General features: G+C 39.5%; 2 protein-coding genes across 2 annotated transcripts; both read right to left on the bottom strand.

Annotated features, from left to right (window-relative positions):
- Nucleotides 1-231: 231 nt before the first annotated feature.
- Nucleotides 232-12400, bottom strand: tm9sf3 (transmembrane 9 superfamily member 3). Its single transcript, XM_037123242.1, has 15 exons — nt 12120-12400; nt 10906-11101; nt 10651-10773; nt 8565-8725; nt 8393-8470; nt 7769-7900; nt 7346-7512; nt 6848-6942; nt 6597-6727; nt 5620-5759; nt 4419-4487; nt 4192-4338; nt 3289-3372; nt 3092-3168; nt 232-1862 (listed from the first exon to the last, which is right to left on the bottom strand). The coding sequence occupies exons 1-15, from the start codon at nt 12210-12212 to the stop codon at nt 1795-1797; spliced, it is 1761 nt and encodes a 586-aa protein (XP_036979137.1). The 5' UTR covers nt 12213-12400; the 3' UTR covers nt 232-1794.
- Nucleotides 12401-14798: 2398 nt separating this feature from the next.
- LOC119034120 (lysophosphatidylserine lipase ABHD12-like) lies at nt 14799-22784 on the bottom strand. The gene is made up of 13 exons (XM_037124857.1): nt 22570-22784; nt 18416-18531; nt 18222-18327; nt 17993-18112; nt 17808-17838; nt 17658-17703; nt 17231-17360; nt 16650-16687; nt 16478-16557; nt 16304-16386; nt 16080-16158; nt 15839-15960; nt 14799-15719 (listed from the first exon to the last, which is right to left on the bottom strand). Exons 1-13 carry the CDS (start codon nt 22647-22649, stop codon nt 15680-15682), a joined length of 1071 nt encoding a protein of 356 aa, XP_036980752.1. The 5' UTR covers nt 22650-22784; the 3' UTR covers nt 14799-15679.
- Between the last annotated feature and the right edge of the window lie 1029 nt (nt 22785-23813).

Here is a 23813-nt window from a genome sequence, read left to right as displayed (position 1 = left end):
CAGATGGTGGTGTGAGCAGAGGTTCCTGCTGCCTTACCTGAAACTCCTTTTATTGTTCATGGCTGTAATTTTCCTGTGTGATTATCTTGATTTAACCTTACCTTCCCCTTGAAACTCTAAATAAAACAGACAGTGTCCTGTGACCCACACCTACAGTACATCCACATGTATGGGCTTACCTAATAATTTAGTTAAATATTTACCCTCAAAATCAGGACCACACTTAATAACCCCTGTACATAAACATGTTTATTTTCTCTTTTTACAGCAAGTTAATATGCAGGTTCAGAATGTCTAATCAGACATTGGTACACAACATGAGGTGCCAAAATCAACTTCAGTGGGGGAGAACTGGAAATTAGAAAAAAAAAGGCATTGCCACTTCTCATACAAGTAGGGTACATACTGTATTTACACAAAATGGGGGGGAAAGCGTTTGAAACACTCCGCAGCACTGTGTGTGGTTATGAAAACATCTAGTTTTTAAGTGTACATAAACTTCACTTTGTACAGTATGTTTGTGGAAACAAAGCAATCGCCTCATTCCTTCTGACATTCACAAATGATGTTTCAGGTTAGGCAACAGAAAGAACATGAGGGAAATGGCTTAACCAGAAGATGAAGAGCCTTTTAAAGCTTTAAATAATATATGAAGTCAAAATAAGAAAAGCAGGCCTACGGGTCATCAAAATGTACCTTTTTTACATTTTGAATCTGGAAAAATAAAATGAAATAAAAACCTGACAGCGCTGACTAAAGTGGAATTTGATGAGCAGATGGTTTGGTGAAAATTTCATGCAATTTCAGGCAAGATGTAACAGCGCCACCAGCCCCATCCCAAGCACCAAAAAAAAGTAACAAAACAAAATCTCCTTTTTTGTTTTGTTTTTAACTGAATGATTCATTAAAAAAAACAAAAAAAAAAACACCCTGTAGTAAATCTGTACAACGAAAATACATTTGGGATCTACATCTAAAGGTACATTATTAAGGTTATATACACTCCCCCCCAGCCATATATTATCTTTACAAGTAGACTTCATTCAAACCCAAACATTAAGAAAACCCCGGCAGAACGGGGAAATGGGATCACATCAAACATCCATTTAAAAATCGGTTCTAACTGTACCTCAACCGTCGATCAGTCCCTCTGTTCTCGTCTGTACAGTAAACTACAGCAGGACTAAAATCTCTCATCAACTGGATGGATTGCTACTGTAACAGGGAATTAATCGTCAAAATGGGGGAATGATTCTGGAGTGATGACAGCTTTTTTTCTTTTTTATATCTTTGCGCAGTGGAAATAAATCAGAACAGACTGTACGGTGTAGTAACGAGTGACTTCAAGAATACAAAATAGAAATCGGAAACACGGGCACAAACCCAACTCTCCAATATTCTGACACAATAGAACAAAGGCTTTCAATACACTTAGGCCTCTTCACTGAAGAGAGCTACACTATTCCATCGATAAACATTTATGTTCTCTGGTCTCAGGTGGGACTGGGTTGGAAAACAGAAGCCATATCAGCCTTAAACATTTGCCCCCAACGTTTGTTTGAAAGCAACTGATAAAAACAGAACCTTGTGTGTTTGATATCTCTTCCGCACATTTGCTCTTTGAGTTGCGGCGTTGAAACTCATTCAGGAAATGGAAAAACTACATTGTACAAAGTGAGATTCTCACAATCTCTTTGCAAGAAAGAAAAAATAATAAAGAATGACTTGTGCCCGCCGTCTTTCAGGATACACGTAGGCAAATCCTTTAATATCCCTGTGTTGCTGCTTTGCTTCTTAGTCAATTTTCACATTTGTGTAGATCTTCCTCACAAAGGCACTTGTTCCCATGTATCCAACGGCACCTGGAACAAATAAATGTGTTCTGTGAGTTTCTCTTAGCAGCTGCAGGTATCACACTCTCACTTTCCAGGTCAATTTATCACAGGACAAAATGATTACTGGTGAAGTTATATCAAATAAATCACATTCTGCTTCCACAAAATAACCTGTCAGACACCCAACAAACCCAGAAGGCACCATTCAGAAGTGAGTGCAAATTAGAGATGGCTTTAAGGTGGCAGCCTTGGCTTATTACTTTCAAGCTGAAGAATGAGTTGGGCCTGCAGCTGATGAGGAAAAGTATTCAACTGCACTTAAAGCTGAAGTGGAAAAATGTGCAGGCTGCCTGAAAAGACATCAGGCTTCATGCAACAACTAAGTGTAGGGAAAAGATTTGTTACTCCTCCAATTTTATTTACATCATCATATACAAATTATTCTTCATATTTATCCTATGCATGTACCCTTTTTTAATATAGGTGTCAGAGAAATCAACTAAAATAAAGATAACTACAATTAAACTTGATTCTATATCAATATTCTGTTCCTCATTTTATCATCATTATTTTGTCTAATTTACTGAGAGGTGTGAAGGTCACTGTCCAGAGGTGCATTCTGTGCAACAACACCTGCTGTGCAAAATATCAACATGTGAAACCAATGGTTACTTTGGCAACTGCGTCAATATTTTCAAATGTCTTTGTTTTCCCTGTGACTACTAACACTGCTACATGTGTTGTGTTTCCATCTGCTGATGTCTGGCAACAGGACTTGAAGCTCGGGGGTGTGAAATTCTTTTTACTTTTTGGTAACACTGCTTCTGTGAACAAATCCTTGTTTATGCTCATGAATAAATCTTAATGAACCATCCACACTAATCCAGGCAGTATTAATCAAGTAAGCCATTTATCACAAATTCGTGCAGTTAGTCTCACCTTGTAGAGGCTAACCACATTGAATGAGGTTTAAGATAAGAAGAATCAATTGCCTCGCTCTACTCTGCACCAAAACCAACCTTTGCATTTAAGCCAATTAGTCACATTGATTGATTCGATCACATTCGTTCTGTGACTAAAAGTCTAATTAACTGAGGAAGTTGTGGAAGTATACTCAAAGTCTTTATTACTGCAAATTTGGAGTTGATAAAACCTGAATTTCAATGACCAAAGAGCTTTGTTAGTTCCTCTAGTTCAGCCAGAGATATGACATACTGTATATAGATTTGATTTAAATAAAAGGACAGCAGACTCACCACACATGATTCCTAGGGCAGTGCTAAACACAGCCATGTAGCCAAAGTAGAAGGATGTCTGGAACAGACCGTACATCCTGAAACACAACAGGATGAGACAACATGTGAAAAATAGATTGGAGTTTTATGACATTTTATTACCCATTCTGGGGCTGTATTTTATGAGGGCATGTGTTCAATGAGGTATGAGGACTTACTTAGTTTTGAAGAAGTAATAGTAAAAGGAGTACATGTAAACATAAACAGCAGTGGATGCAGCAGAGAGGAAGCTTGTCCATTGCCTAAAAAAACAGCAGAAAATAAAACAGCTGGAGATTTAGGGAGCTCGCTGTACGTTTACAGCACATTCTAAATATTCTGAAATGCTGAACACAGGACAAAATCATTTTATCAGCTGTTCATATCAACTTTGACAGTGTGTTTTGATCATTAATATTAAATTCTCACCAATTTTGACGCCAGAAGACAACAAACAATTACATCAACAGGATGGCGACCATTCCAATATTAAAAGACTGAGTGATTGTGTGGTTCAGTGATTCCCACAGTGTGGGTTGCAGCCCTATGGTGGGCAATGAAGGTACTGAAGTAGGGCTGCAAAAGGTCATTACAATCAATCAATAAATAAATATTTTCAATTTTCTAATTAAGTTTGAAATTCCCATAAAGTATTTATGATTACTTCTTTATATTTAAAAAAAAAAAAGTAATCAGAACTGATCAAACGAGTCAGTTAAATCACATATTATTCTTTATTTATCTGTTTTGAATTCTCTGTTTCTAAAGGAAATACTTAATATTCAGTCTTGTGTGCTAATCAGAGTTGTGATTTCAGGCTTGGGTGACAAGATTTTCAAATTTTAATTTCTGCTACATCATTTTTAAAATTGAGAACGGCTGGTGTAGATGAAACACCAGATTACGTTAATACATAAGCATTTTTCAAGGAATGTATTTGAAGTCAAGCATATTCCTAACATATCAGATACAATTAACCATCTTCTGAACTTTAAAGACTTCGTACGAACTCTGTTAAAGAGATTACCACAAAAGAGGTCAAAAGTCAGTGTCCTACAATGGCAAAACATGACTACACTCACCATCTGTAGTCCTCAGCGTTGAGCAGGAAGTACGTACACACAATGGTGACGCACACGGTCACGATGCACAGGATGACCAGGACCAGCATCATGAAGCCGTACACATAGTAGATTTTGTAGGCCCAAAAAGATGTGAAGATGAAGTACCTGAAGAAGAGGAGAGACGACATGTCACCGGAAAATCCTCTCACCACATAGAAATCCCCAGTACAACAGCACAGACTTACATCTCAATGAAAATGGACCCAAATGGAAGGATTCCTCCGAGGCAGACGATGACAGCCGGCTCCATGAACCTGAGTGAGCACAACAAACAACATGAGTATGACTGTTTACTGTCAAGGTTCCACATCAAATTTCCTCCTCCAGGGCAGAGATATGTGACTTATTGTGTTCAGAGAAGGAAAAAGGTAAATGTAGACACAACTGGGGAAACTCAAGCAAAGTCTGACATTAGCCTCAAGATACATCTACCATTTCCTGTTGGCAGCTGGCCAGAGTGCTTGGCAGAAGGTTGTAAATGTTAATGCACTCACAGTTTATTGCTTTGCCATTTTTCATTCAGTTTGTGCAGACAGCAAAACCATTTTCTACTTCAGACCTGATGTCTAACACTCAAGACACCAGCCCTACAACACTAAGCATTCATTTTATGCATTAACTATGACTTCCTCACTGCCCACCAGTCAGTCATTACACTTCCTTCCACAGCCATGAACACAACTTATGCTATGTTTAATCACTGTGCCGTAGTGCAGAGCTGCTTACTTCATCAACACACTTTGACCTATCTCATGTATCCAATTAGTTTAGCATATAAAAATCACCAATATCTTCATTTATTCATGTGATTACTAATTAAATATTTTTGGATTAATGGTAAATTAAAGCAGCAAATTACTTATGATAATGGTTGGTTGAATGTATGGTTAATTGTGACAAGTTTATGTTTATTTGGAAAGTTATTAAATTAATAAACCATTTGACAGTTACTAAAAACTAATTTAGCAAATAAGATCACTTGATTATGACAGTAATTGTTTGTCCCAGTACTACTATACATATAAATATGTGTAACAGACTGTTTAACAGAATATTTTGAACAGTGTACTGACGCCAATAGCTGAACTACATTTCCCAGAAGCTTTTGAAGGGTGGGGCCTTAGTATTTTCAAAACATCTTATTTTCTCGCAGCAGATCAGACTCCCTGACAACCTCATTCATTTGTTTTGTTTTGATTTTTTTACTTAACAGTAGCTGTTTCTTGAGCTCTTCGTGTAACCTGCTACTTTCAACAAAAATGTGGAGAACATTTTTGTACCATGTGCACATTCAAACTGTCTCCAACTTGACTCCAGTGTCACCAAGGCAAATTCCTCAACATATTGTAAAGCCAGAGAATAGCGTGCCTGTTGGGTCACACTTACCACTTCTTTTCTGGGATTGGTCGCGGCACAGCATTCACTCGGCAGGGGAAGTTTGGCTGCCCGGACAGATTCCTACCCAGAATTGTCCCAACGAGGTTCAGTGGCAGGATGACGAAGAAGCAGATACAGCAGACAGCAACCTTTGGGAGACATAAATGATTCATATTTGATTTGGTGATCTGGGTTTACAGCTGACATCAAGACATTTATCTCTAGTGTCCTCTGACCGTGACCAGGAATGTTTTATTCAGCTCGAAGACATTTAATAAAAAGGTTTTAGATCTCTTGATTTATACATTTTTATAATTAATGCTCATCGTCTAATCTAGAGTTACAAATGCCCGCAGACACTAGTATTCATTAAATTAGAGAGCTAATGAACACATAGAGGCTCATGGTTATGATCAGCTGAGAATAAAAAAAAAATATCGCTGTTTGATGAAACAAGTTTGCTTGATGCAGTTACAACATGGTTTCATTTCAAGATGGTTACTTGACACTTATGATTTAACATATGTCGTGCAGACGGACACAGAAAACTAAAATGGTATGTCGGGCCAACAAAAAGCGGTTTGCGATTGACTGAAGAGTTTCCGTGGAAAGCGTTTGTGCTTTTCTTTGAAATTACTGTTTAGTTTGGAAACATCTGCACTATTTGCAGAAATAAACTCAACAGAATTGAAATCTGCATCCAGTTCTGGGAGCCAGTGCTTAATGTTATGTGATCTGTTTTTCATGTTCTTCAGACGAACCAAAGAATAATCTTCTGTCCAAAAATATCGGAATACATTTTCAAAGACTTACACGATGTGGGATACAGTCTAAATACTTTCTACACTACTCTCATTACATCAGCTGTCTATACACTCAACCACTGATTACTCTATAATCATGAGCACAGGCGCATAGATAAACTCAAGCTGTGGACTCAGATGTTCTTCATAACTCTGTGGTTTTTAGGGAGATGTCAAACCTACCATGGTGCCAAATGGGATGGCTCTAGAGGCGTGGTAGTAGATAGCAATGAAGTTAATGAAGAAGGCCGTCCCACACACCATAGCTGGGATCATAAAGGCCCCAATGAACATCTGCTTAATCCATCTTCTGCCTGTATTATTCAGACAAATCAAACAGAATAATGTGTGAAAGTTAGAATGGCATTTTCAGAGGAAATATCAATCCAAGATTTCATATCCAGGAAGGACAGAATGTGAGGCATTTTCAATACCTCCTTGTTTTGCATACAAGCTGCCCCCAAAGTAGCCATTGACTGGGGAGGTGGCAGCGTACACAAAAATGGCTGTGCTCAGCATAGATCCTCTCCTGCAGAGAAAAATGACATGTGTAATGTGAAGTCTCAGTGTCTGGGCTTCTTCTCCTTGAAACTGGTATTTCACACTTGCAGTGTTTTTCTACACTCATCAGGGATGCAAAGTTTAAGCTATTTCATTCCAAAAAAAATGCATACTAAGGCTAATAAATGGCTGAAATGTCATAATTGATTAATCATTAACATCTCCAACACTCATGTCTAATCATACATTTTCGCTACATTCTACAATCAAAATAAAAGTTTTCCCTATGAAATAGGACATTTCATTTCTTTTTTTTAAAGAGGAGAACAAAGTATTTGATACAAGATGAATTCCAAGTGGAGTTAAAGAAACACAGCTATAAGACTAACTTGGAACTTGATCCAAAATTATCATATCTACCAATTACTCACTCTGTGTACAGATCCTCAACCATAGCAACAATGATGACGATGAGGGAGACGGAGAAGATCTGGCAGCCGGAGCCGATGAGCGAGGAGAATATTAGTGGATGGCTTGATGGCCGAAACACGTCGCCGTGAACCTGCTTCCAGCCATACTCATCTCCCAGGTCTCGGTCCTGATGGTACAGTGACAAAATGCAAAATTAGACTGAATTTTGTCAAACAGGCTGCACAGGATCAGAAACTCTTGGCACAGTCTATTACTTTTATGGACAGTCCAGCAGAAGTTGAAACAAAAACAAAAGTGAGAAGAGTGAAGACACCTACTATTCACTAAAACTTGCTCAAACAAAAATGGAAATCCTAAAAATGTTATCTCATATTCAAGAAATACCAATGTGCACGAGACCAAACCATAGTGTCAAAAATTACCATGTCATCCATTTCCTCCTCTTTACTGTATCTGGCGTAATCCTTTCTTAGTGTTCTCATCAGAATCATGGACACCAGACCGACCAGGAAAATGACCATCATGAAGGAGTTGAAGATGGAGAACCAGTGAATCTAAAAGAGTAAAAAGCAACTGTTATTGTAAGTAACCTTGTATTCGTTTGAATGTAATAAATATTAAAAACATAAATAAAACAAGATGTAGTGACTTAGAAACATTTCAGTAAAACTTGCTTAGACAAACACTCTTTTTAAATCCCTGCTCTCAGTGGCCTCAGACTCACTGTACAAGTCAGGGCATGAGACATACTTTTTTTTAACCCACTGGCTGTAGTAGCTTATGCATTTCAAAATTCAGACATTTGAATCGGCCAAAGTTCCTGTCAGAAAATTCCAGGCTAGATTCCTGCCACAACGACAGGAGGAGTGAGAGAGTCAGCCAAAAGTTAACAGGTGGGTCAATTACACTGTGCTACCACTGCATGAGGGCTCACTTGTACCTTCAGACAAGTAACACACACGTGTGCTGTTACAACAAGTCACAAGCACTCTTAGCCTGCATAATGAAGCATAAATCTCAGAAAACAAACATATTATTCAACTCACCCTATGCTGAAAGAAGGATGGATCGAGGTACTTGTCGAATCTGTCCTCAAACTTCACATCCGACTTCTTCCACTTCACCTGTAATAGGAAAGGGTTTATTAACATTCTTATCTTAATCAACACATTAACATGATCCTGGGCCCCATGTTCCTGAGATTAATTAAGTACTCACCGAATATGACATTGCGATTCTCGTGTTTGGCACGAGTCTGACTTTGCCTTCACTGGTCAGATTTACATCAACAATTCTGTTGCCATTGAAGCCAATCTCCAGTTTCTTGTACGTCCACAGATAATGATCTTCTCCATTTTCATCAGCCTCACCAACAATGCCTTTAAAAGAAAATTGACATGCATTGAATTAGGGAACAGGTGTTTGCAGAAATGGTCAGATTGACAGCTGCAAACACTGAGCTTTTAAATACTAATACATGACCTATACATTGGCGCACAGCATGAACACTTTAGTCTATGCCTTAAAAAAAACATTACAAAAATAAATTTGACATTCCTATTTCAATTACTAATTAAATATGTAGCTTCAAAATTTCACAACTGAAATAAATTCAGTTATCATTTCCAAAGGAGCTTACAACTGGCAGCACATAATTTAACTTCACAGTATAAAACATGAGTGAAGGGATCAAAACATTGCTCTAGAACATGTGTCTTCATGTCTATATGTTGAGGACAATAACTAAAGAGGAATTTGCCTGTACTGTTTGGTCACCATATGGTTAAATAACATTAATAATCAGGGAGCATAAATGCCAAATAAAGGTCACTTTCTACACTGCTTGTTAACATTGGAACATCATCATCTGTATTCATCTGTTATATTCAGTGTTTAGGTTTCAATTGTTATCAAAGTTTGTCCCTGCTGGCCACCGCAAACAAATAATCACTTACTTTGTGCAAATCAGTTTGAGGTAAAACAGTCCTTCTGAATCAAGTCCAAACTGGGTGCCTGTTATTCTAAACCTGTATATTTATTATCTGTTTCACCACTGCATAGCTACATGACAAATGTAATGTAACTATAGAATGGTTTGTTATCCCTTGTGGAAACATGTACTAAAGCAGAAATGAGGTCACAATAAAGCACAATCATTAATTGGAAACTCTTTACGTAAAAGGGGTATCATACTGTACAAACATTTTCATTATTCGGGCTCACAAATTAATTTAGCAGGAACATTTTTTTTCTAATAGACCAAACTTGGGCAGGTGAGCTGAATCTGATATAGGAAACTGTAGCAAGTGGTGCTGGTGTGTGTGGTCAGAAAGAGATAAACTACAGCTGTGCTGTTTCTAAGCTAATAACATAAACCACACATGCCATTGTCTCAGCCATGATAAGTGCACTGCTTCAGTTACCACGCTGGCAAACCGGATATGAGGTCAAAGTCTATATTTATTTATTGTCATTAAGTCAAGTATAAAGAATTCAGCATGGAGAGTTGTCTCAGTAAATGTCAATGCTCCACCCATCACATACAACAGCTGCCAACACATCTGAAGGAGTGGCAGTGTTGTGCAAACTACTACCACGTATGAGAGCTTTCACACTAATAACTTGTTAGAGCGACAACCTCAAGAAGTCAGCCATGACAGTGGCTCACAAATATGCTTCTCAGCACTGAACAAGGCTGGAGAATTCCATGATTAAATTTGGCATCCAAAAACTTCTCTTTAGTTAGTAGTGTAGGAAGCTGGCATGTCACCAAGTTCAAGGCTTTATCTGATATAAAGCTTAAGTCACATATTCATACATCTTCAACAGTGCGGAACTTAGTGCATCACAATTACATTCTGAAGTAACTACATTTCAATTCACGGAATTCTAAGATAGCTGCTTATCAACAGGGCTGCACTGTTCAACAGATACTGACCAGAAAGCATGCTGAATTGTTTTAATCACCACATGTACTGGCTTGAGCGCCTTTTAGTAAGCCATCTGATACACGGTTGTGTGTATTGTTACTTCTCTAGTAGTTTGGCCAACGATTAATGGACAGTCCCTCCTATGAATATGAACTGGTTTGACTTCTCCGATTCCAAGATAACCACACTGACACACAAGATGCCAGTGTCACTGCGCACCTTTGTATGAGGCTTAAGAGCCATCAAGAACAAAAGCGACTCATAACTGAGACAGAACGGAAGACGGACAGAGACAGAAAATACTGATGCAATTCTCCAGATCGTAGGACAACTCACAACACAGACATATATTAAGATATACAAGTATCACTTACCCCAGATGGGCAGGTCGTCTATGTACATTTGGTACCAGTAGTGATTCTTTATGGCATAGACAAAGGCATCCCGTTTGGCTTTGTCCAGGTCAATTTCACAGTATGTTGTCTGCATGACTTCATCTGCACAGGTAATAAATACCACATTGTTATAGTTAGATATGGGAAAATGGTGCACAGGGGAATACAAGACCTATGTGCTCTCATTAGTTCATATATGCTCAACAGGTGAAAGTCGGTGCAACGGTCAAATACCTTTGAACTTGATGTCCAAGCCGCTGAATTCGAGCTCCACTCCCTGCAGAGCCTCTCCAAGTGTTTCATGGTAATGACTGATGGTCTTCTTGGAGCCCGCACAGAAGGGCAAAGAGAAATACTTGTATGTCTCCTGTCGGTTGTGGTAAGGCCCCACTGTGTTCATCCATAAAACTACCTCCTCCTTATCTGTGTACTGCAAAGTAAGAACAAGTTCTGTTACAATGAGGTCGGGGGGGCAGGGGGGCTTCACATGTCCTGCAAGTCCTACTGGTTTGATATCCCAGGTATTTGTTATTCTACTAGAAAATTACAGTGACCAATAAATAAGTTTCATTGCATGCCCCCTTACACACATTCATAACAACAGGCATACATATTTAATTTACACAGTACACTTTAAAATATGCATTATTTAAGGTAACGTTATCATCACTGATTAGTACAAAAAAGTGGTAGCCGCATCCAAATTCATGCAAACACATGAAAATCTAACACACTTGTCACTGCGTCAGTGACTCACTATAAGAAGTGTTGCATGTTAACCATGTTTCGTTCAATTCCACATCTGTTTCCAACAACCTGACAGTCCCCACGCATGGACCAGCTAGCTTATGTGAAAAAGACACTACCATCGCTCTTATTAACTTGTCAACCAGTTGTAATTAAGGCGTCTGGGGGCAGAAATACCGAGAGGCCCTGACGCTGAACCGGTGTTTCGGCATAATGTAAAGCTGGCTGATAAAAAAAACACTCATCGTCACTTGGTAGAAATCGTGTTTGTCCTGATTGCCTCGAGGCTAGCAGCTTTACATGTCCATTGTGCGAGTAGTTTTTAATTTAGATGACCAACTAACTAACGCTAGCTAGTCTAACTTGAGCGCAGTTTCCGCCGGTGCTCAAGGAAAGCTTGTGAAGACCAGTGTGGAAGACGTGCTAACACGCTAGCAAGCAAGCAAGCGTTAGCCGTAAGCACTTAGGCCGATAAGTGTTGACAAGTTAGCTACACAATTCAAAGTCTATCTGTTTATTAGCTCCCCGAGCATCGATAAATAAAACAACAGTCCAAGCCATGCACTCCGTCGCGTCTGCAATTGTGTTTTCTTGTATGAAGCTAGCCGTTATAGCTACAGCTAGCTGGTTACACAGAGCACAAACGTCCATTATTTTCAAGGCTCCCCCTTTTCAATCGGCCTCTCAAAACGCTGTCTTACCGTGTGTTCATGTTCATCTGCGTCGACAGGTAATAAAGAGCCAACTATAGCGAGAAAGGCCGCCGCTGCCACTTTCCACCTAGAAGAGCCCATTATTGTCGGTGAAAGTATGCAGAAAGATTGGGGCTGTTAGCTTTGTACGGCTATCCCACCTTCTTCCTGGTTGTATGACAGAGGCAATTTTTAGGGATGCTTTCGTACGCATATGGCGTAAGCGCTTCACGAAAACCAATCGCACGCACGCCGGATTGGCCGAATCGAGTCACATGGTTCACGGCGTCCAGTCAGCGTGGAGAGCGATGGTTGAAGCGGGGATTAAAGAAACTCTGTCGGCGCATCGTCCGCAACCTTCAGCCACGTCATCCGACTGCCAAGACCGGAGCTTCAGCTCACCTTTGACAGAGCTGGTGCATGAAACATGATCCACGTAGACCTCAAACAGGTCTATTCACTGTCTGATGAGGCCTCCTACTTTGAGTCAACCTGTCTGAACAATGTGTCACTTTACATGAATTGATGTTTAGTTTAAAGCATTCACACAACACCCTCAACCTTTCATTTCATGTGCTGAGATGGTTTTCTACTTTCACACTTCTCTAGGGATGGTGCAGTTAACTTTATGCAACAGGTATAAAGTTAAGGAATAACTAGGGTATATTAAACACATGCGATACACGTCTCCCGTTGCTAAAACAAATATGTGAAGGTTTGAGTTTGTAAGCAATACATAAAGTTGGGTACATTTCACTCATCAGAACTAGAACAGCCACGTATAATAAAGGGCCTTGTTTGTTTTAGACAATGCTCCATCTACAGCAGCAGCTCAAAGGAACTCCAGTGTCACTTCTCTTTCAAGCAGTGGTGGCCGAATATTCAGATCCGTTGCTAAAAGTACCACGCTGTGAAAATACTCCATGACAAATAAAACCTCTGCATTCAAAAGTTTAAATAGGAACATGTCAGTATGTAAAATGGTTATTGTGTTAAAGGGGAAGTATGTAGTCTTGAAAAGAAACCTCAAACTTTTAATATTTCTGAGGTAATAATTTTAACTTCTTCATCATCGGTAACAACTTTATCCCTTTTTCAAGGGGTCACAGGGTTTGTTGCAGGAGCCAATCCCAGCTGTCTCCAGGCAAAGGCAGGGTACACCTGGGACAGGTCGCCAGCTCATCACAGGGCCTTCAGGAGCAATTTGGGGTTCAGTATCTTATTCAAGGACACTTTGACATGCAGGGGGAGCTGGGATTTGAACCAACAACCTTCCAGTCACTAGCTGACCTGCTCTACCTACCGAGCTACTGCCACCCCTGAATAATTCAAACTCAGAAATATATATTCTTTCCATAAGTGAATGAACAAGCTGTTCTCAGACCGTTTGAAGCTGGAAAGGTGGCAGGGTCCGCCAGATACAGACAAAGTAAAACAGTATGAAACTGTGTTGACCTTTAAGGACAGTGTGTTTGTTCAGTCATGCAATTGAGGAGAGTTTATTTAGTTTGTTTAAACATTAAGAGAATCTGTCTATAAAGAACTTTCTCTTCTGATTAAAATTTCATCCCCAAAACTACACAGTGTATCTTTGATGTGCATGGTGTGTGTTACTGCTGTGGTTGTGTAGGTTGTGCTGAACGTAACCATTTAATATACCGTACTGTTGCAGAGTTTTATCTACAACAATGCACACTTGTTTTGTGTCTGTGTAACTAACATGCTGACTTGTGTATTTAATGTTCGGACTTGTTTGTGTCTGTGTACAATTACTCCACCTGCCTTCAACTGTCCCCCGGGGACAAATAACTTTTTTTTTAATTGAATTGAATTGAATCATCCTCTGTGTTTGTACATTTCCCCATTTTCTTTTCCTGCAGCATCACTGTCCTGTGAGAACAACTCATCATGAGTTCAGAAAAACAACCGTTTTCAGTGTTTCAATTAGAGAAGTAGGATTATTAAAAAAAATTCAAAATGATCAAATTTGTAGATACAATATTTTTTAACTTGACAGGAAGTGTGTGGAGAGAGAACAACTGGTTTTCAGATGGTGGTGTTCTGGAAACTTTCTTGGTCACATGTTGTATGTGGAAAGTAAAAAAATCCTTATTTTTTATGAGTAGTGTTTAGCCTTTTCTATTATTCTTCTTTGTATTTCTATTTTACTTTTTTTAATCTGTTAATCAGTGCTCCAAGCTGCTGCATAGAGTGTATTTATCTTGTGAGAAATCAATAAACTCTTGTTATCTCATCTTAACTTCAGCTGTCAGACAAATGCAGTGGAGTAAAAAGTACAATACTTCTGAGATGTTGTGTATACCTTGATTTTGATTGATTTTGAAAAAGATAAAATTGTGGTATGGAACAGAATCTGAAATTCTAATGGGATCTGAATCTGCCAAAGACCAAAAATCAATATGAGTTTAAGGTGTATAAATGAACAGATGGAGCACAAAGTGAAGTTGGAAGGTCTAGTTAAAAGGTGAATTGTGTGTTACTCATTACATTTCATTTGTAGTTATAAAAAAAGTACAGAGAGCTTCTCTATAATAGTCTATTATATTGTACAGAGGGGTCTTGGTTCAATAAAGAATGTGAATAAAGACTTTTTACATCATATACTTGCATGTGAAGATGAAATATGCACACAAGTGTTCCTGACATTGAGAGAAATCACCGCAAGCACACAGCTGATTATTATTTTATTTGAAAGAAAGTACAGCTTTAGATATTTTACACAATCAGCTATGTTTAGAGGACAAGGATGTTTGCAATGCAGAGTGTGTGACTACTCTTTAGTCACCACAGGTTTCCTAATAAATCTTCAGGATCAAAGGAGAACCTCAGCAGTTGAACATGTTCTTCAAGGCAAATTTAAATGGTGCAACATGTACCTGAAATAATCTTAGTCCGTTCACTGTGAATTTACAAGAAATTGAAGCGGTGCTACATGAATTCTGAAGAGGTGGATATCTCCTCCAGAGTTCTTTCCAAATGAGACCAATACATATTCTTGCAGCAAAGTGCAAGGAAGAACAATGCAGCTTGACACAGGAAAACATATTTTGATTGAACAGCATTAACATTTGAATTGAGATTATCAGAATTTATCTGAAGGCACTATATCCTCCTTAAACTAAAAGAACTCCCAATTTCAGAATTCATTCATTTTTCCCTAAAAACACATTTGTGACAGCAAGGTCAGAGAACAGACATTTTCCAGCTGTTCTCCTTGAATTATTCTGAAATGTCAGTGACACCTAGACATTTTAAGCCTCGGATTACTAAACTCATTATCCAGTATTATGGATGGGCATTATCACCACACTGCAACGCCCAGCAGAGGGCACCTCCTGCTTCATCTAAATTGCATTTCCAGTTGGAATCGTTATTTGCGACTGATCAAAAAACAAAAAAAGTTTAATCAGTTTTCCACTCAGTTTAATTCATAAAATAACAAATGGATTCACAATAATCAGAGATTCAAAGTGAATCACCTCTTCATGCAGCAGTAGGGACAAAACATTTGATTCCAGTGTGATCAAATGAAATCAGCTTTTTCTGCTTCACTTGTCTTTCCAACGTTGCAGCGACAGCACAAACTTCCTGCAGAGGAGACATGATGAGGTACACATGTTGTAGAAATAAAACAGCTTGTTTAACAGACAGACTTGCAGAGGCAGAGTACAATCACTGGAAGTATAATCAGTGAAATGTTTCCTCACTTTAAGATGCCAGGCAGTTTGGGGTCTTTGTACAAGCCGTTGTGGAGGTACCCAAGCGAACCGTCGAATGACACCAGCTTGACTCGCTCTGCATCCTGGGCACTCGCTGCGACCTCATGCATCTATAAGGGCAAAAGAAAAGAGTTCAGTCTACTCTCAACAAGGTATCCCATCTTCAATCACTTCTAGCTGTGAAGAAAATACCAGCTCAGGTTACAGTATAGATTTCTGTGTGTTTTACCTGCTTAGCAACTTGAATGGGGACTAAGTGATCGTCCTCCGAATGAAGGAAAAGGATCGGGCTTTTCATTTTCTTCAGACTGCAGAACAATAAAAAAAACACATACATTCACTGCATTTTACAGGTAATAACAATACTAACAGCTGATCAATGTTTGATATACTGATGCATAATTCAATATTTAACTGTGTTTAGCAAGCAGGTCAGTGTTTCATTAGACTTACTTCTCTTCAGTAGGGAAGACGCACTTGTTTTCTGCCCATGGTTCTGGGAATAAGTACCCACAGCCCGGAAATTTCCAGTAATACTTATTAAAAAAAACATTGAAAGGTTATGAATAACGTAGCGGCAGCAGTTACAGGAAATATACAAACTAAATATAAAAGCGGTAAGTTTACCCAAGAAAAAGCATGACCTGGTATCTTCTGTCGAGCACTATTGAATGCGCCCTCCAGGATCACTCCATCGAAAACCTCTCCTGAACAAAAGAGGAACCAGTCGTCACACTGAGATCCTGGAGTCACTTTCTTTCATCCCTATTTGACAAAATTCACTGGTAGCAAAACCTACCTTGCTCAATCAGTTTTACGGCTGCGTTAGTGGAGACTCTGTACAGAGAAATGAAGAATGACAGCTTCGTTTTCCCCAGTTTGTGTTTGTTTACTTATGTATTTACACTTTCTTCCTTAACTATTCCTGATGGTGGCAGGTTTATGTAGCTGTGGGCTGACTGAAACAATTTCTGTCAGGAATGTATTTTACTTAATCAAATAATTTATGAAGCAAGCAGAAGGATAGTAAAAAAAATCTACTTTGACTTGAGTTTGCATTTCACTGCTAGATAAAATTAGGGTTCTTAACCATCTTTTGGTCATGATTTCTTTTTCTAAAAACATTTTTTGCATTGTGCTGATTTCAGATAATACATTTTGTCTTTTAGCACTTAGCTATTAGGATGGTCATCACTGCTCATTCTAACAGATTTGGGTTACTGCCCTGATACATCAATTACACATGAACAAGGTGTAAATGTTGCAGGCAATGGCAAGTTCAGTTTTTCAAAATATGCAGGTCACATCCAAAAGAGTCTGCAACTACAAGTTGAGTTACTTGAATACAATACTGTGGATTTTGAGTCTTTCCTTACTGACCCAGTGCCAAGAGAGTGTCCCCAGATGACCACGAGGCTGTTTCCACTCCGGGCTTTGACCCACTTGTACAAGTAGAGGGCATCAGTGGTCAGACCGGCTTCAGTTGGTTCACCAGTGGAGTCTCCAAACCCTGCCACAGTTTCTTACATCAACTGCTGCTCACTGACAGATCACCAAGCTGTTCTTCACTGCCACCAGGTGGCAGCCATTCAAAGGGAAAGCTGCACTAGATGCTGACCTAAAGTTGAACCGTTTTCTTTTCATTGCCTTACAACAAACAACTCATCATGCATAAGAGTAATAATATGCCTGCATATGATATTAAATCAATGTGAGAAGGTTGTGTATTACAATCAATACAGGGCAAGAAGCATGGAGATGGAAAATATGTTTGGATGAAGAGTCATAAATCTTCATTTGCACCAACCTCTGTAGTCAGGCACCAGCACATGGTAGCCAAGTGCACTCAATACCTGTTGACACATAATGCTTATTTGTCATCAGAATGGCTATTGAGACTTTCATACCTTTATCAGATCTCCAAAAGATTAATATGTTTGTGTTGGTAATCACTCACTTTTGCCACTCCCACCCGATGAGTGGCTGCCCTGTTGGAATGATGAAAACACAACACATGTGCCAATAAATCGATGTTTATAAAAAAAAAAGACACAAAGGAAAAAAGAAATATGTCTAGCTGTATGGTACTTTACTCGGCTTTTTCAGGAACCAACTATAATACAAATGAATTATTTATGATACCTTGTGCCTGTGTTCCCATGAAGATATATGAAAACTGTGCTGCCATCGTTTAAACTGTTCTGGTACCATGCCAAGTCCTTCCCCTGAGCCTCTTTCCAACGGCTCTCAGGGACTGTGTGCCTTTAAGGGATGAAACACAATGCACCCATGTGGAGAGACAACTAATGATTGAATAATTAAAGAAAAATCTTAGCCTTTTGTATCAATGCTCAAAAAGGGTATTACCCACCATACGCCAAGGGAGATTCCCTCCTCTGATGTTAAGTACATGTTGATGGTGTGATTAAGGGAATGATCAGCAGGTCGGCTGAGGTCAACAAAGAACGGCAGCCGGACTGCAAAACAGGAACAGAGAGGTGGGGCCTTTTCTTGTGAGTAAGTGATGATTTAAATTACTTAGAGGAAAAAATATAATTCACTTACTTCTGTGAGAGTACACAAAGTGCTGGATTAATTCAGGGAGCATACTGAGCGAGACGGGCACCAAAATCAAGATAACAAAGAGGGCAAATAAGCCTCTTTTAAGCCACCATCGGGACCTGAGAACAGACAGAAAGTGCGATAAAAACAGTGTAACTTTTGACAATCAACCATAATGTTGATGAAGGTCTCAGTCATCCAGGTCATGGTAATTCTAACTGCTGTATTGTAGGTAACTGGACTTTTCACCTCTCATCCAAGAGGCTTCTTCAGTTCTAACTAACTGGAGGGGAGTTTGCAGGCTTTTCTCTTCCCTTATTGGCAAAATCATTTTTCGTTTTTGATGCGGTGATGAGTTTTACTGACAAAATGAGCTAGGATACTGGCTAAGTGCTTGGATATGTGAAATAAATAACACTGAACCAAGAGGAAACAATGGTTTCATATGATGTCGAATCACCCAACCAACCAACTTTAGACCACAGTTGTGCCTTACTTGACCTCAACACTGAGGTGTACAGAAAACCTTCAAACAAAACCTCTAAAAGATCCAGAGCAGACGAGAAAAGGTAACAATTTCATCGCTGGAACATCTGAGAAACTCGGGAGGATCTACAATAAACATCATATCCTGGTTCACTTCAAACCCACGTTGAGGCAGAAACTTGTCCATCCTGAGGACAAAACACTCAGGCATAAACAGAGTTATATAGTTTATGTTGTGCAATACAGCCAGGACAAAACAGATTTGTACACTGGGGAGACAAGACAACTGCTCCATAAATGAATTGAATAACACAGGAGGGCCATCTCTTCATGATAAGACTCCCTGTCTACTACATCTGAAGGAGAAAAATCATTCCTTTGAGCACGACAATGTAAACATTTTGTCCAGAGAATACAGATGGTTTGAAAGAGGAGAAAAATAATCCATCTATGTCGGACTGGAACGGCTCTCTTTGAACAGAGGAGGTGTCCTACGCCATCACCCACCTACAGTGCAGTGCTGAGTTTCCTCCCCAGACAGCTTAACAACCATTCACACCTGGACTCACCTTGATCATGTCCTCAACAACTCTGTATGGACACTGGCACACACAGTTTGAAAGCCTGCCATCTCCCCTCCAGTTAGTTAGAACTGAAGAAGCCTCTTGGATGAGAGGTGAAACGTCCAGTTGCTTACGATACAGCACTCAGAATCTAACCGCAATCTCACCTACGTCAGTAAAGGCAGATGACCCTCTGGCTGCTCTGGAGAAGCCTCCAGGTGCTCTCTAAGTAACTCAAATATTTGTTGTATTTTAATTTCTATAACTAAGCCAACAAGAACAGAATACAACTGACTGAGAAGCGCCCCTCTTCAGAGCCAGATCGGTGCAATCTGTCCAATCTGAGTAAGTGTTACATCACAAAATCCACACTACGGCAACATTGGATACGTTTTACTCCCGCCTGCGGTCAGCTACTTTACATCTGACTTCAGCTCTGCTCCGTTTTAGCTGAGGAGGGTTGGGATGACTCAGCAAATGTGAGCTGCTCAACATGGCAATCACAAATCACTTTGGGGATTTGAGTCACTTCATTCAGTTCAGTTTAAAGATTTGTAGTTACTGATGATGTAGCTTGTTCACTTTTTTTTTTTTTTTGGAAAAGAGGTCAGTGTTCAAATGTATTACACTGTGTACTTCAGTAAGTGAAAGCATCGTTGTTGATATGGCTTCAGTTCAGTAGTATATTTTGTCTATTGCTAGTCCAAGCTGTCACATTTTGTACTGTATTTTATTTGAACTGATCAAATTGTCCACAATCTACACATTTGTAATAGCTTTCTATTAGCCATTTGTGGAATTTCCTTTTTCTTTGTAAGCATTTGTCTGTTGTTGTCTTTTTCCTTTTATTTTCCCTTCATTGTTTATTCCTAAATGACTCTGCTATTCCTAAGTGCCACTGCTAATGAGGTGTTACACCCCAAAGATCTCTCCAGTAAAATTAAGAGTTGTGTTAAGTACAAAATCAGCCAATACAAGCACTGCACATAAGGCTAATAGCCCAGCTGATTATCATTTATGGAAGAGTTATCAGAGTGTTTCTGTGGCATCCGCTGTTTCTTCACAGGGAGGTAATGCACTGTGAATCACAGCTGAGCAGCCAACTGTGCTCCCAGTCACCAGTGAGGGGAGCTCACTGCTCAAAGCTACTGCTGCCAATGACAGTGGTGATTCGGTATGGTAACTTAATAAAATTCATTGGTAAAGAATCTTTGGGAGATGTACTGAACAGCTCTAACAGGTGCAGAGGAGAACTGGCTGCAGCCACATGAAGGCAATTTTAACAACAGATGTCGAGGGGAATGTACACTCAGGCCTATTGGCACGTACAGAGCTGCTCCCCACATGTCACCACCAGTCTGTGGTTGCAGCATTAATATGGAGACATTAATATGGGAGAGAAGAACTGAACAATCTAATCAAGCAGGCCGGCTGTCATTGAAGTCAGTCTTGACTCCCTAGAGGCAACAGCGGAAAAGAGGATGCTATTCAGACTATTGGCAATTAATGGGCAATACATCCCACCCCCTCCATTAACACTCTAATCAGCCAGAAGAGCCCTTTTAGTCGGAGACCGATTCCTCCACACTGCTCCAGGGAAACGTATAGGAGGTCGTTCATTTCAGCAGCCATCAAACTGTCGCCTCATCTGTCCAGAGTTCACACTTTTACTATTCACTTAAGAAACTTTCCGAGAAGACGTCCAAAAGCTCATACCAGATTTTTAATGAGGGCACAACTGCAGTGTGATGTAATGCAGCCTTTGTTTTACTAGACAACCACACTGCAGAACAAGCGTCTGCTCATTTTATTCTATCAAATAATTCACATAACTGATATCTTTTTAAGTTTACAACTAAAACGCTGGAACTCTCCTCTCTGAACACTTCTAGTCCATGACTACAAATGTAAAAGTTTTACAACATCTAAAAATGAAAGCTGCTGCAGGTGATATATTGTTAGTAAAATAACTTAAATAGCTCTATATTCCAACAGTAATCAATATTATAGAGTGACAGTTACCCACGTCTTTAATAACATGCTTTTGCCATGTGGTTCATACATCTTAGGATACATGAAAACATATTTCTATTTACAAACGAGAACATTCACTAGGTCGTTCAAGGTCTGTCAAAGGAGGTTACCCATGCGGTCGCCTGGTAACATGTTGACGAAGGTTCTCAGTCATCCAGGTCATGGTCAATGTAAGTTCAGTATCGTAGGAAACTGGACTTGTTTCCGTTTCTTGATGACATTTCACCTCTCATCCCGGAGGCTCCTTCGGTTCAAACTGACTGGAGGGGAGACGGCCGGCTTTTAAACTGTGTGTGCCAGTGACCTTACAGGGTTGTTAAGGACATGTGTCTCTGAGTTTCAGAGTCTTCAGGGCCACTCTCCTCCAGTTAGTTGCCTAAGATACAGAACTTAGTAACTTAACTTAAGGAATGAGGGTCTGTTATGAACATGGAGCTGAAGGAAACCCTAACCCAACATGGAAATGAGACTCCCCTCTGAGCACCTCCCAAGCACCACCACCATTTTCAAGGGTTTGATTTAAAAACACATCTAGCTCTCAAACAGACATACTGCGCATCCAGCCTCCAGAGCCAGTCCGCAGGACCTGAGAGGAGCTGGCCTTTAGACTTGTGGTCTGGAGGCTGGACCAATCAGCTCCCGGGACAACCAACCCTCACTCACTCAACCAAACACACCAGCAACCAATCACACACTCAGGAACTCAGGTCAACACAACTGAGGGGCATCGCAGCACAGAGGGAACTAGAAAAACACTTTTATACGACCTATTTCTCTCCCAAAGAAATGTTCTATTCGACACAAGATGGCAGCTATGGTAATGCTGTCCGCCGTCATGCTAAACCACACACAGAATACAATAAAGTCAACACTTCTTCATCTTCTGCACAGGACCAAAATCTGAAGCACATATTAGAAAGGTTTATGCAACCTCTGGGGCCGTGCCAGTCACATCAAATGATTGTGACAATGAAACTTAATAAGACTTAACATTTTCAGATAATATACTCATTACACCTGCAAAATCACCAGCTGTTCCCAAACAGGACAATTTCACATGTTGCGGTAACTCACGGTGTCTCATCTTTCCCCTGGACTCTCTTCCTCTGGACAGCGGGGGAGGAACCATCCTGTTTAGTGACTCTTTTCCCCATCACACAGTGTCAGTTTTATGCAATTAAAATAGTAACTTTAAAGTATACTCCGACGCCTGACTCAGTAGAACAGCTTGTAATCCACACTTGGAGAGCAGTTGACCAAAAATGTGATCAAAGTTCAGTTAACTCCTGCGGAAGAGGAAATACCAGCAATTAAGGTGGCACCGCTTCAAATACTGTGTATCTTATGACAATGAACAATACGTGGAACACATGGCGCCACCTTAAGAAAGGTTGTATAGTTATTTCCTTTTTATGATCCAAGACTATACACTTTATCAGGTGTTTTATTTTGATATTACATGTGACAATATATAATATATGCTTCACTAATGGTACCGTGTTACTCTTTGCTTCTTCATAGGACAAATTCATTATTTATTCCTGTGTATCAGTGAGGACATATAAAAACTGGACTTCCATCAATTGTTCTGGTACCATGTTTACTCATTCCCCCTGTACCTCTCTCCTCTGATTTTCAGGGACGTTGTGCCTTGATAATACACCTGTATATATATATATATATATATATATATATATATATATATATATATATATATATATATATGTGTGTGTGTGTGTGTGTGTGTGTGTGTGTGTGTGTGTGTGTGTGTGTGTGATAGAAAATGAAAAAATACATGAAAAAAAGCTGAACTTGGATTGTTACTAATTTATTGCAAGGCTATTCTTTGGTTCATTTAGTTTCAAACATAAAAAAACAACAACAAAAAACCCAGGAAGAAAATTAATAAATAAAACATTCACTAGAAAGTTAAACATCAGGGATTTAAAACAATCACACACTTCCCATCAACAATCATTGTCAGAGTGCACAGACTGGTTAAAATATTAAAGGGGCTCTGTGGAACTCGGTGTACTTAACAAGTCGGTCACTAGTTAATGTAAATGGACTCCTTCTCTGAATGCCAGCTGCTGTTGCTCTCTGTTGGCAGAGCAGGGAGAGGCACTGAGAAGAAGCACAGTCAAACCTTTTGCATTAAACAACTTCAAAAAATCGCCCACAGGCACTGAGAGGGGCACAACATAATGTTAAAATCTGCTCACATATGGCCGATAAAAAAGTGATCAATATATGCAAATTGCTGCAAACTGTTACACAGAGCTCCTTGAAAGGAGATGGGTGAAATATTAAAGGGGAGA

Source organism: Acanthopagrus latus, chromosome 15, assembly GCF_904848185.1.
Source record: "Acanthopagrus latus isolate v.2019 chromosome 15, fAcaLat1.1, whole genome shotgun sequence".
Classification (NCBI taxonomy): Eukaryota; Metazoa; Chordata; class Actinopteri; order Spariformes; family Sparidae; genus Acanthopagrus; species Acanthopagrus latus.
The sequence above is the reverse complement of the archived record's forward strand: the minus strand, read 5'-3'. Positions and strand labels throughout refer to the sequence as shown.

What these genes read in the sequence shown, in the direction of transcription:
- tm9sf3 (XM_037123242.1), bottom strand. Translation starts at nt 12,212, where the DNA reads ATGGGCTCTTCTAGGTGGAAAGTGGCAGCGGCGGCCTTTCTCGCTATA. An exon ending in AGACGACCTGCCCATCTGGG is followed by an intron (nt 8,726 to 10,650) that starts GTAAGTGATACT and finishes TTTCTTTTAAAG; the next exon opens with GCATTGTTGGTGAGGCTGAT. An exon ending in CCAATCCCAGAAAAGAAGTG is followed by an intron (nt 4,488 to 5,619) that starts GTAAGTGTGACC and finishes GTGCTCACTCAG; the next exon opens with GTTCATGGAGCCGGCTGTCA.
- LOC119034120 (XM_037124857.1), bottom strand. Translation starts at nt 22,649, where the DNA reads ATGGGGAAAAGAGTCACTAAACAGGATGGTTCCTCCCCCGCTGTCCAG. An exon ending in GGACACTCTCTTGGCACTGG is followed by an intron (nt 16,688 to 17,230) that starts GTCAGTAAGGAA and finishes TTCTCTGTACAG; the next exon opens with AGTCTCCACTAACGCAGCCG. An exon ending in CAGGTCATGCTTTTTCTTGG is followed by an intron (nt 16,387 to 16,477) that starts GTAAACTTACCG and finishes TTTTTTAATAAG; the next exon opens with TATTACTGGAAATTTCCGGG.